Genomic DNA, 13,442 nt, shown 5'->3' on the forward strand with positions numbered 1-13,442 from the left:
GGCTTGCGATGGTTACTTATTGTATGACACTAGGCTGGATCAGTGGCTTTTCTCTCTCATTTAAAGGTAGAATGGACCCTATTGTGCTATGGAGGTGGCCTATGGTTTTTTGCCTGAATAGATGTGGTTCCACCTGATCATCCTCTGGCGGTGAGGAATGGGCGTGGATCTGGGGAGGAGGTCCAGAAGTGTCCATATGGGCGTGGATCTGGGGAGGAGGTCCAGAAGTGTCCATATGGGCGTGGATCTGGGGAGGAGGTCCAGAAGTGTCCATATGGGCGTGGACTTACATGGCCAATCAGCTACTCCAATCAGTGGTCCATTTTGCATTTTCTTTTTAATGTACTTGTTTTTCCAGAATCTATATTGGAAAGGAAGTGTTTCAATGGAAACGGGCCAATTGCAGGCAATTGGATCCAGCCTAATATGTCAAAGATAAATGCAAAATGCTGAAGTAACTCAGCGGGTCAGGCAGCATCTCTGGAGAAAAGGAATAGGTGATGTTTCAGGTCGAGACCCTTCTTCAGTCTAATGCGCCAACTTGGTCATCTGTAAAATAGGGTTGAAGTGTCGTTACTGAACATAAATCTTCTTTTGTCTGCCAAAAAAATGTCTGATATTCCAAAAAATCAATAATGTAAGTTAGACACAAGGAAGCACAGATGCAGCAATCTTGAGCAAAATACCTGCTGGAGAAAATCAGTGGGTCAAGCAGCATCTGTAGAGGGAGTTGGACGCTCCTTCATTTAATGTGTTTTTTCATTATAGAATGAAATAGAACAGTAATTAATGACATCACAGTAACAGGAATGACATCACAAACCATGTAAGGAATTCTGTTTTGGCAACACTATCAAAAGATTTCCTCTGAGGTTTGATGGTTAGCCTAATGGCGAGGGTTTTTTATTGCATGTTAAATGCAGTATTTAAATGCACTCGCACTTTATTCCTTGGTCTCACGCTTCATTTAGTGGAATAATGAGCTTTTTAATTGGTAAAACGCACAACCGTTTGAGGAGACTTTATGTCAACAGTCTATTATTTTTTATGCTATTTTTCGATTTGGGTTCAATGCTTCCTCTTGAACGGTAGGTTACTGGTAATGGTAAGAATCAACCAGTTATGATATTAATTTGCTGAAGATTACAAAGATTGTGTGCAGTTCTGGTCACCATATTGCAGAAAGGATATGAAGGCTTTGGAAAAGGTGCAGTGGACGTCTACCTACCAGGATGATGCCTGGATTAAGGGGTATCAGCTCTAGGGAGAGCTTGGACTGACTGGGATTGTTTTCTCTGGAATGGTGGAGGTTGCGGGGAGACCTGATAGAAGTGTATACATTTATGAGAGGCATAGATAGGGGTAGGCAGTCACAATGTTTTTACCAGGCTGGAAAAATCAAATATTAGAGGCCATAGCTTTAAGATGAGAGGGACAAAGTTTAAGGGAGATGATGCGGGACAAGTTTCTTTTTACACAGAGGGTGGTGAGTGCCTGGTACGTGCTGCCTGGGGTGATGGTTGAAGCATCAGTGGCATTTAAACAACCTTGGATAGGCATATAGATATGCAGGGAATGGGTTATGTGCAGGTAGATAAGTGATGGTCTTTGCATCATGTTTGATACAGACATTGTAGGTCGAAGGGGCTGGAAAATGGCATTACAGGGTTTGATGTACCGAACGACTTTGTTCTTTCTATATCATACATGTTACTTGACTCTGTTATCAATGTCATGGGGTGTCGAGATTCTTATTGATACTCATCTTTTCCCTACTTCCCCATCAGAGTGAAGAGGGAAAGCAATGGGCGTGAATCCAGCAGCATCAACTTCGCAAGAGTTCACTTTGGATATGTAGATGGTGAGGTTAATTTGCACTTCTTCATTTTTAAAATCCGCATTAATGTAGCATCTTTCACAATCTCAGGCTATGCCAAAGAGCTCTGTGTCCAGGGAAATGTAAGAAGTGTGGTATCCCATTGTGCACAAAACACCAAAGGTGTAATGATGAGGGGGGGGGGTCACAAAAGAGTGCAGATGCTGGATCCAAGTGAAAAATAAAGTGCTGGAGGAACTCAGCAGGTCAGGCAGCATCTGTGGAGGAAAATGGACAGATGACGTTTCGGGTTCCATTACCTTTCTTCAGACTGATGGAGCAGAGAGGAGAGAGTTGGTGGAAAGAGATGAGGGGATGGGGTGGGGCAAGTAGGTAGCAAGTGATAAGTGGATTTGGGCATGGGTTGGTGGCACATGCGTCAGACAAGGGGGAGAAGAGTGGAGATCGTAATCAAGGCTGGAGATCAGTGTTGAAGACAAAAGGCAAACCTGACATTTCTACTCTGATAATCACAACATCCCAAAGTATTTTACATCATCAATTTAAAGAAGGGGCATGATCTGAGATATCTCTGTCCATACCCTTCCGCAGATACTGCCTGACCCACTGAGGTCCTCCAGCACTTTGTTTTTTTTACTAATGATGGTAGCTTCAGTATAAGTGAATAGGTATGGAAATAGAGAGAACTCCTGCCTTTAACTTCTACCCAGGCCATACCCTATTGGCATTTGTTCTGTTCTGCTGAACTTGGGAAGAATTCGTAGTGATCTCATTGAAACATGTGCAGTGCTGAATGATTTAAGATTCTGGTCACCAGCCATTTGGAAACGCCAATGGTTTGTCATCAGCTCATCAGGTGATACTGCCACGTCCACTCCACACAGGAGGATCACAGTTTCTCTGCTCCTTTTGAATTCTCCTGTTTCTTGGCCGTACGCCCTTGAAACTTAATGGGTTCACTGACATATTTTAAAGAAGTGAATCAAAAGTGTGCTGGAGTATTTATAAAATAACACCCGACAGGCTAGAAAATCTGCTAGCGTTGCACCACCATAATCCCCAGCTTTGTTTTGCTGTAGATGCAATGAGCATGTTTCCCTTGATTAGGGGGAGGGAGGGGGGAGGGGGGGGGGGGGGCGGGGGAGAGTGTAGGGGATGTAGAATTTAAAAACTATTAGTATAACAGCAAAATATAAAGTGCCTATGAACTCTGGATTTGGCAGCACTGAGGTGTGAATGGGAAGATGACATTTTGGGCTGGGACCCTTCTTCAGACTCTTCAGATTCATGGGTACACTAAGCAAAGAACACACACAACAGCTGGCATTGCAGCTCCTCCAGCCTTCTCTTCACGATTGATCTGATCTTGGCCTTTGCTCCACCTGCCCGCTCTCTACAAGCTCTGACTGGTATGTTGTACAAGGACCAAGCTTAGTTCACTCTGCATATATATAATGATTTTCCACATTCTTCTGGGTGAAGAAATGCAGATTCAGCACTCTCTAAGATAAGAAATCCCTCTGCATCTCCACCTTAAATTGCCAAACTGATTCTGAAACAATCCCTCCTAGTTCTAAATATCCCACACTGGAAGAATCACCCTCTCAGTATTTACGCCTCAGGGTCCTTTCTGTTCCAATAAGGCCACCTCTCATTCCACAGTAAATGGCCCAAACTGTTCAATCTTTTATGGACCCATGGACAGATGCAGAACGATACAGGCTCTTCAGCCCACAATGTCCACCTTGTCTATCAACCCCATTTACATCACTTACCCAAACACCAGGGGAGATTTTGGACGCCAATTAACCTATTCACTCGCACATAGATGTTTGCGATGGGAGGTAACCGGAGTACACGGAGGAAATCCGCACGGTCACAAGGACAACGTGCGAACTGCAAACAGTCAGCAACTGGTTCGCTAGAGCTGTGTGCCACTGAAGACTACCCAGGACAGAATCTAGAACTTTATCTGACCTACCTCCTTAATATAATGGGATATTGTGCTCCAGGTGTGGTTTCACTACTGCCCACTAGTGGTACCAAGCCTACCTCACTTTCATTCTATCTTGCAAGGCTAATGATTCATTTCCCTCCCTAATTACTCAGCGACTCTGTGATTCATGTATACGGCTATTCAGATCCCACGGTACAGTGGCATTCCATGGCCTCTCCATTTAAACAGTGTTCTGCTTTTCCATGATTCTGTCCAAAGTGAAGGGTCTCGACCCGAAACATCACCTCTTCCTTTTCTCCAGAGAAGCTACCTGACCCACTGAGTTACCCCAGCATTTTGTGTCTTATCTTCTGAATGACTGCACACTTCGCCAGTCGGTGAAAGTGGAAAAGCAGGCCAGGGAGGGAACAATCCCTCCAGAGTGCTGAAAGGGAAAGGACATGGTTTCTGTTGGTCGAATCTGCTGGGTGTGGATGGAATTAAGGAGGGTAATCCAGTGAATGTGGAAGGTGAGGACATTGGGAAGGATCCAGTCCTAGTTCAGGATGGGAGCAGGGCTGAATCTGTTGCCCCATAAAGTGTTCTAGACAGTGCCCACATCGTTGGGTGGTGGTATCCTGGAAATCTATGTCAACATGCCTATTAAAAATAAGCACAACATCATAAAATTATGAGCAAAGCACAAAGTTCCAGAGGAGCACAGCAGGTCAGGCAGCATTTGTCAAGGGATTGGACAGATGACATTTCTGGATGGGACCTTTCTTAAGACCGAAGGGCCCCGAACCAAAATGTGGTCAGCCGTCCAATTGGTCAGAAGAAGTGTCCCAACACGAAATGTCCCCTTGTCCATTCCCCTCACGGACGCTGTCTAACCGTCTGGGTTAATCCAGCACTTTGTATTTTGTCCAAGATTCCAGCATCTGCAGTTCCTTGTGTCCACATAAATTATGAATCAACTGTTCAATTTATTTTGTTTCACCCCTCAGACTATGGAATCAAACCATTAATTCCCCGGCTAAGCAGGCAAATAAAGAAAGCCCCATCTCCGTTCCTAATGAAAGCGGGTCGAAGCAAGAGAGATGATCCAGAGTTTGATGACTTTTATAATTATCTTGGATAACTATCAGCATCAACTTGTTTTAGACTTTATTTTCCAGCTGTGACTGAAACATGAAATTTGGAAACTGTGCCGACACGAAAAGCAACGAAACCAAAGTGCACATATTTTATTTCAGACATGTTATATAATGTGTTTTATTCCTTTAACTAGAAAGAATGACCAGTTTGAATCCTTTTTATTAACTCTTTCTGAGCGTGTTGATTTCCAGTGAGAGATGTAAAAAGTATCTTCTGATATCTCACCCAACAAGTCATGCACCCTGTGTGAGTGTTATTGAAGGAGGATATGTGACTGTCGCCAAGGCATTGTTGGCCAACATTAGCCTTGCCTGACGTTGATCCGTTTCTGATATTAACCAAGGTCAAAGACAGCAGCTAATTATCCCAACCAACATCTGCCGTTCCTTGTCTCTACATTTCTCTATCCCTCATCTCACTGTTCACTGCATCTCAGCAGGCCAGGAACTTGGAACCAACTCCTTGTACTTATCCACAGGTCCTCTATGGGGGCAAAGACTAGCTTTGGCAATAACACATTGTACAGAATTAGAGAAAGAGATGGTGAGGACAATTCCCATTTCCTCGAGATCTTTAAGGAACTTTATACACAAGTCTTTCCCCAAAAGGACTTTCCATTGCAAATTCCATCTCTTGGCTCCATACATCTGCTGCACTTTCAATGGTTTTATTTTGGTTAGTCTGGTGAGGGAATGAATGGTGTGAAATCTGATCCTGTCTCCTTGTTAACTGGGCTGAGGAACCAAGTGGGGTGAAGACCTCTCCTTCAATGCTCCAGCACAGCTTGAATGCTTGTGATGAACTACAGCACATCAACATGACTATCATTTATAACAGATTACTGGATTCTCTTCACCATTCATTGATGGTATCACATCTAGCTGCCAATATGTGTCCTGGAGTAAATGCACAATCCCAGCCTGGTGAATCCTTGTACATTGAAAGGACCAACTCTACTTACTACCATTTAAGGTGAATCCAAGTGGACACAGCTGTAACTCTGAACTGAGTGGTGCTAAGATAGATTGAGTTTAAATTCAGAAAGCAAATTATTGTCTGCGAGGATTAACATTATTAATAATTAATAATATTAACTGTGAGGACAGGTTTATCCTTGATTTTATCCAATAAAATTGTTATTAGTTATACTTCTAGCCGTGTGTTCTGTGCATTCCTTGACACCTTCGGAAGCTGAACACCATCCAGGACAAAGCTGCCCCCTAGATAGCACCATTGTTCAATGTTTGTAGCCCTCTCCACTTGCATACAGTGGCTGCCATCTGCACAACGCACTACAGTTGCTCACTCGGCTGCATTGGGTGAATGCACACTCTTACCCCAGGGTTAGGGAATCAAGAGGTAGGGGACATCAGTTTAAGGTGACAAGGGAAGGATTTAACATGTAGTTTAGATACGATTTTGACATTGGGCCTGGTTTTCTTGGTTCAGGGCTTGTCCTGGTGTTATAGCACAAGCACTTCAGAGGAACTTGAGGAAGCTCACTTCAGAGCTACTTTTTCCACTCAGCAAGAGTGGTGGTTGTCATGGACATGCTGCCAGAGGAGGCAGTTGAGGCAGGAACAATAACAATATTGAAAGGACATTTGGACAGGCACATGGATAGAAAGGGTTTACAGGGACATGTGCCAAACTGTGCCAAACGGACTTAGCGTAGATGGGCATCTGGGTCAGTACGACCGATTTGGATGAAGGGCCTGTTTCCATGCCCTTATGACCCTGTGTCTAATCCCAAACCTCCACCACCTGGGTCCCCTTCAAATCAGTCACCATACTTACGGAATTATAATGGTTTCATTGTCATGGGATCCAAGTCCCTACTGATAGACATGGATGTTCCCTCATCAGAAGGATGGCAGAGGTTTACTGCCAGCTCAGGTCCATCTTCTCAAGAAGTAACAGCCGATAGATTTAGTTTAGTTTAGAGATACAGCACCCAAACAGGCCCATCGTCCCACCAAATCTGTGCCCACCCCGCACACTAACATGCACTAGGGACAATTTACAATTTTACCAAGCCAATTAGCCGACAAACCTGTACATCTTCAGAGTGTGGGAGGAAAGCGGAGCTCACGGAGAAAACCCATGCAGGTCACAGGGAGAACGTACAAACTCCGTACAGACAGCACCCACAGTCAGGATTGAACCCGGGTCTGTGGTGCTGTTAGGCAGCAACTCTACCGCTGCGCCACTGTGCTACTGATGTTAACCTTGACCATGCCTACATCCTGCAAGTGATGACAAACATCATAGATTCCCATGCGGTAGATATCTGAGCTACAAGCCAATCACTCTAATTGTAAAGAGAACTGATCAGGAAAGGGGAATCCCGAAGGACAAAATGTTTAGCAAGTTTGGCCAATAAACTGAAACTCAATCAGTGGAGTTGTCACATTATCAGTGTCACTGTACACTGGCAGTACTAATGCCATACTCCCAGCAGAATGGCAGTGATGTGTAGCAGTTGAATAGTTTGCTGCTGCCCGAGGCAGCGTTCAGTTGCATCTGTTCCTCTTTGCAAAGCTGTTAAGGCTTTGGTTTTTAAAAAGAGAGATGAATGACTTCAAAGAACCAGAACAAAGAAGAGCATGCTGTCATCAAACCTTTAAATAAACCATGTTGCACACTCCATGAACAACTTTTAAGAACTTTACACACAACACTATCAATGAATAACATGTAACGTTATCGTTACAACGAATCTCGCATCTCCCTGTCACTTTGGCGTCATCTCCTCCAGCCAGACCTAAGCACCGGCCCATTGCGTACCCAACGTCTACCAAATGCATCACAAGGGTTATGAAGCAAGCAGGAACGGTTTAGCCATGGACCAATGGAACACTAGATGGATGGGTCTGGATTGGCAGAGGAATGGGATTAGAAGTCACAAACTCAGGGCGACATACACTGTTGATCTTTGAGGCATGGCTGGCTAAAAGTAACAATAGGTAAAACGGTTTCAATCGAGATGCCATATATGTCCATGCATCACGCTGGGTTTGAGAAGGAGATGTGATGAGCCCAGACCACTTCGGGCACCTACAGAGGCATCTACTCCAGATAGATATCTTCTGTTGGACACGTGTACTCAATGTGTTCTTTGTAGAACTCCTGGAAGGCCCTCCTGTATAACGGACAGAAATACAATGCTTTCAACATGAAGATCAAACCTTGTTCACAAATATCGAATCGTTAAATACTCTGACGATCGACAGACAGAGACCTTTAGACTGGGAGAGTTAAAGGTTTTGGGGAAAGAGCAGGGATGTGGACAAGAGGCCAAGAGTCAGATCAGTCGTGATCTTACTTAGTGAGTCAAACTTTGCCGCCCAAACTCTTGTTCCTACTAATGCTCTTGACTAGTTTTGCCTCGCCAGGGCCACATATTTACTTCATTAGTAGTTTTTCAATCACTCATGAACCTGATATCCTAATTTACTTGTCTCCACAATCTACACAGTTTAACCCTGTTAGAGACATCACCTCTCCCCCACCATCCCTGTAGATTTACCAGCTTCTGTCCTAGTCCCAGCCCTGACAAAGTGTCTTCAACCTAAAACATCGACTATCTATCTCTACCGACAAATGCAACCGGATCTGCTGAGTATTTCCACCAATTCCTGTTTTTATTTAGTATTCCTCCTCTGTTTTCAGTTGTCAGTTTTAGTTTATTGTCACGTGTACCGAGGTACAGTGAAAAGCCTTTGTTGCGTGCTAACCTGTCAGCAGAAGGACAATGGGAATAACGTTTAGTGCAAGGTAAAGCCAGTAAAGTCCGATCAACTGTTTATGACATTCTTAGATATGTGAACTTTTGTTACCAATACCGGGAACATTGAAATTGTATTTTATTATTGACAATGCATGCAAAATATTTGGAGGCTGAGGGGTTTAGTTTAGAGACACAGCGCGGAAATAGGCCCTTTGGCCCACTGAGTCCGCGCCGACCAGCGATCCCCGCACATTAACACTCTCCTACACACACTAGGGAACAATTTACACTTCTACTGAATATACAAATCAAAGCCAATTAACCTACAAACCTGTACGTCTTTGGAGTGCGGGAGGAAACTGAAGATCTGAGAAAACCCACGCGGTCACGGGGAGAACGTACAAACTCCATTCAGACACCATCGTACCTGCGTCTCTGGCGCTACAAGCGCTGTACGGCAGCAACTCTACCTCTGCGCCACCGTGCCGCCCCCTGGACTGAAAAACGTTGTGACCCAGTCTCAGCCCAAAGCAGACTGACCATACTGCAGGACCTCTGGAGCAACAGCATCTGGACAGGTGGACCAGTGCACCTTCCCTTGGACCATGCAAAGGAGAGTTTCTGACGAGACCACGTACCCCACTGATTCCGCAATAGGTTTTGTTGAGTCTTCGGAAACAAAAACATGGCAAGCAAATCGGTGATCTGAAGGATGTTTGGTAATAAACCCAAAATATCTGAAAGCAGAAGGAAAGAGCAAAGTAACAAGACTTTTCACATAAATGGTGGAGGCTGTTTGGCCCATCTTGTACATAGAACAGTGCAGCACAGGAACAGGCAGCAATACCTGGGAGTCCACATCAAAGAGGATCTGACATGGACAACACACATTGCCGCACTGGTGGGTAAGGCAAGGCAGTGCCTTTACCACCTCAGACAGCTGAGGAAATTCAAAGTGTCTCTGAGGATCCTTCATTGCTTCTACTCTGGGGCTGTAGAAAGCATCCTGTCCGGCAACATTACAGTCTGGTTTGGGAACAGCTCTGCCCAGGACAGGAAGGCCCTGCAGAGAGTAATGCGTTCAGCAGAACGCACCATGGGAACTACACTCGTCCCCCTGCAGGACCTATACATCAGGAGGTGCAGATCGACAGCAAGCAAGATTATGGGGGACCCCTACCACCCCAGCAACGGACTGTTCCAGCTGCTACGGTCAGGCAAACGCCTCCGCTGTCACGCTGTGAAAACGGAGAGGATGAGACGGAGTTTCATCCCACAGGCCATCAGGACTGTTAACTATTATATCTCCAGGGACTACATTTTTTTCTGTATTAATTTTAATTTTTATGCTGTAATTGTAATTTTTTGCACAATCAGCAGGCATTGCCACTTTCATTTCACTGCACATCTTGTATATATATGTATGTGGCAAATAAATTTGACTTGACTTGACTTGGCCCTTCGGCCCACCATGTCGCTGTGGAACACGATGCTGAGTTAGACTGATCTCTTCCTGCACGTTCCACACCCCACCATTCCCTGCAGACCCATGTGCCTATGTAAAATCATCTGAAACACCACTATTATATCTGACTCTACCACTACCACCGTCCCAGGCAGCACATTCCAGGCACCCACCATTCTCAGGCACCCACCGTCCCAGGCAGCACATTCCAGGCACCCACCATTCTCAGGCACCCACCGTCCCAGGCAGCACATTCCAGGCACCCACCATTCTCAGGCACCCACCGTCCCAGGCAGCACATTCCAGGCACCCACCATTCTCAGGCACCCACCGTCCCAGGCAGCACATTCCAGGCACCCACCATTCTCAGGCACCCACCGTCCCAGGCAGCACATTCCAGGCACCCACCATTCTCAGGCACCCACCGTCCCAGGCAGCACATTCCAGGCCCCTCTCACCCAAAAGCGACACCCTTCAGTATTTGACATTTCCACCCCATGAGAAAGGTTCTGACCATCAATGCCTCTCATAATTTAATACCATGTATGATTATATTGTTTTATTTTTGATACAATGATTTCGCACTATTTAACTTTCACAACTGTATGGTCAATCTGTTGTATTGTATTGACCGGAAAATAAATAAATAAATAAATAATGGGGGGTTTTTTTTTTTTAAACACTTCTATCAGGCTGCCTCCTCAACTTCCGACACTCCAGAGAAAAAAAATCCAAGTTTGTAAAATCTTTCCTCATAGCCAGTACTCTCTAAACCGGGTAACACTATGGTAAACCTCTTCTGCACTCTTGTTGTGATGGAGTAATCAGAACCACACGCAATAATCGTGCAGACGGGGAGTCCGATCCATTTGGATCGATTGTCTACAGCTGTGTCTCTAACAACACTGCCTGTTTCTCCTCATCTTTTGATGAGCACCCAGTGACTGACTATGCCTTCTGCTCTGTCAGGAAGTGCACTTCAGACCTCAGCAATGTGCCTCTATCAATAAATTATCTGGATTATTTTTTAAACAATAAATCAATTTCTCCGAGTCACCATCCCTACTGTTTCTGGAATTAGTTCATTCTTACCTACTTCATCAAAACCTTGCATACTTCCAAACGCCTCGTGGGCACAACGCTCCCAATCATCGAGAACATCTACATGAAGCGCTGTGTTCAAGAGGCAGCATCCATCATCAAAGACTCCCCATCCGAGCCACGCCATATTCTCACAGTCAGGCAGAAGGTACAGAAGCCTGAAGTCCAACACCACCAGGTTCAGCAACAGCGACTTTCCTACAACTATCTGCTTCTTCAACTGACCTGCAGAACATTAATCCTACCGAGGCAGCAGAGTACGACGCTCATCTCCTGCTACCATGGACTTGTTTTTTTAAAGTGTTTTCTCTAATGTTTTTGCAGTCTTTTGATGAAACACCCTTTCTTACCCAAATCTGAGAATTCTGAACACCAGGTTCAAATACAGCTTCTTCCCAACAAGCATCAGGCTCTTAAACACCGCACAACACTAGCCTCAACTATGGACTTCGATGGACTGTCTTGGGTTGCTCCCAGGACATTGTTATGTATTATCTGTGTGTATTGTGGTTTTCAGCTTGTTACGTTGAAAACAAGTAACACAATAGGAATCAAACATTGATCAAGAGCATCAGGAAACATGCAGAAACATGGCATCCCTGTGTGGTATCTCAGCTGCACGGAGGCAGAGAGGAAAGCTCTTCAGCGGGTAGTCCATAGAGCTCAGAGGACCATCGGAACACAGCTACCAGCCTTGGAGGGCATCTACAACACACGATGCCTCAGAAAAGCCACCAGCCCATCCACAAAGACTCTTCACACCCCTGCAACAGTCTGTTCGAACTTCTACCATCGGGCAGACGATACAAGGCCTTCTATGCCCGCACCTCCAGACTCAGGAACAGCTTCATCCCCAGGGCCATAGCTGCTATGAACCGGTCCTGCTGAGCCGGATGGTCACATCGCACAGTGAACCGGCACAGATCTACTTGCACTTTATTCTGTCTTAAAACTGTTACAATTTGTTTCGTTGGGTTGTTGTTGTTTAAATTAATACTGACTAGCTAATTAAATTATTGCATCGTATGGGAGGCGCATTCCCAATCTCGTTGTACCCCTGTACAATGACAATAAAGATGTATTGTATTGTATTGTATTGTATTGTAACTAAGTCAGTACGTATGACAATTGAACACCTTGACTTGTGCCCTGTAGTGAGGTCGAGATTGCCTTTGCCTCAGTAATATCAACAGCAATCTCTGGGCATGGGTGAACATTAAACAACCAGAACAGAACTTACTTGGTGTTCTTTGGATGATATCCACAGAATGAAACATTCTTCAACTGGAAGAAGTGACTACATTTACTGCCCTGCATAAAGGAACAGAGAGAAGAAGAATCAGTGCACATTCAGGGCATTCAGTGGTGCAACTGATAGAGCAACTTCCTCATGGCACCAGTGACCTGCGATCAACCCCAACCTCTGGTGCTGTCTATGTCGAGTTTGCACGTTCTTCCCCTGAGAACATTGTGGGCGCTCCAGTTTCACCAGCCTCCCCAAAGCCTTGCACATTGCTTGGTTAGTTGGCTGCCTCCAGATGGCCCGTGTATGTAGGCAAGTGGCAGTGATTTTAAAACAATCACTATGTTTAAGACACATTTATTCAGCCACTCAAATCAGCGAGGCGCAGAAGGATACGGTCTTAATCCAGGCTTAGGTTTAAGGCAAGAGGGCGGATGTTTAAGTGGGGCCTCAGGAGCAACTTCTTCACTCAGACAATGTCCACGGCTGGACAAAGCTGCCGGAGGAAGCTATGGCAGTGGATACACTTATGACTTTCCAAAGACAGAGTGGCACGGTGGCGGAGTGATGGAGTTGCTCCTCACAGCGCCAGAGACCCGGGTTCCATCCTGATTACGGTTGCTGTTTGTACAGAGTTTGTACGTTCTCCCCATGGCCTGCGTGGGTTTTCTCCAGGTGCTCCAGTTTCCTCCCACGCTCCAAAGACGTACAGGTTTGAAGGCTAAATGGCTTGGTGAAATGGTCAATTGTGCCTAGCGTGTGTAAGATGGAAGATAGTGTTGGTGTGCGGGGATCGGTGGTTGGCGTGGACTCGGTGGGCCGATCTGTATCTCTAAAACTAAAACTTAAAAACAGATTTACAGACAGGAAGAGTCCAGCGGGATATGGACAAAATGTAAACAAATGGGACGAGGCCAGAATGGCAATTTGGTCGGCATGGGCAAGGTGGGCCGAAGGGCCTGTTTCTGTGCC

At 45.3% G+C, this 13,442-nt stretch overlaps 1 protein-coding gene across 1 annotated transcript in view; it reads right to left on the reverse strand.

The window, feature by feature from the left end:
• Positions 1–4,943: 4,943 nt before the first annotated feature.
• LOC144602444 (C-Jun-amino-terminal kinase-interacting protein 1-like) overlaps positions 4,944–13,442 on the reverse strand; it is a 36,492-nt gene continuing 27,993 nt past the window's right edge. Inside the window, 3 exon segments of the mRNA XM_078415589.1 lie at positions 4,944–8,073; positions 9,300–9,398; positions 12,468–12,538. Of these exon segments, the coding sequence (XP_078271715.1) occupies positions 8,001–8,073; positions 9,300–9,398; positions 12,468–12,538 (243 nt within the window). The 3' untranslated portion in view covers positions 4,944–8,000.

This window comes from Rhinoraja longicauda, chromosome 18, assembly GCF_053455715.1.
Source record: "Rhinoraja longicauda isolate Sanriku21f chromosome 18, sRhiLon1.1, whole genome shotgun sequence".
NCBI classification, from domain to species: Eukaryota; Metazoa; Chordata; class Chondrichthyes; order Rajiformes; family Arhynchobatidae; genus Rhinoraja; species Rhinoraja longicauda.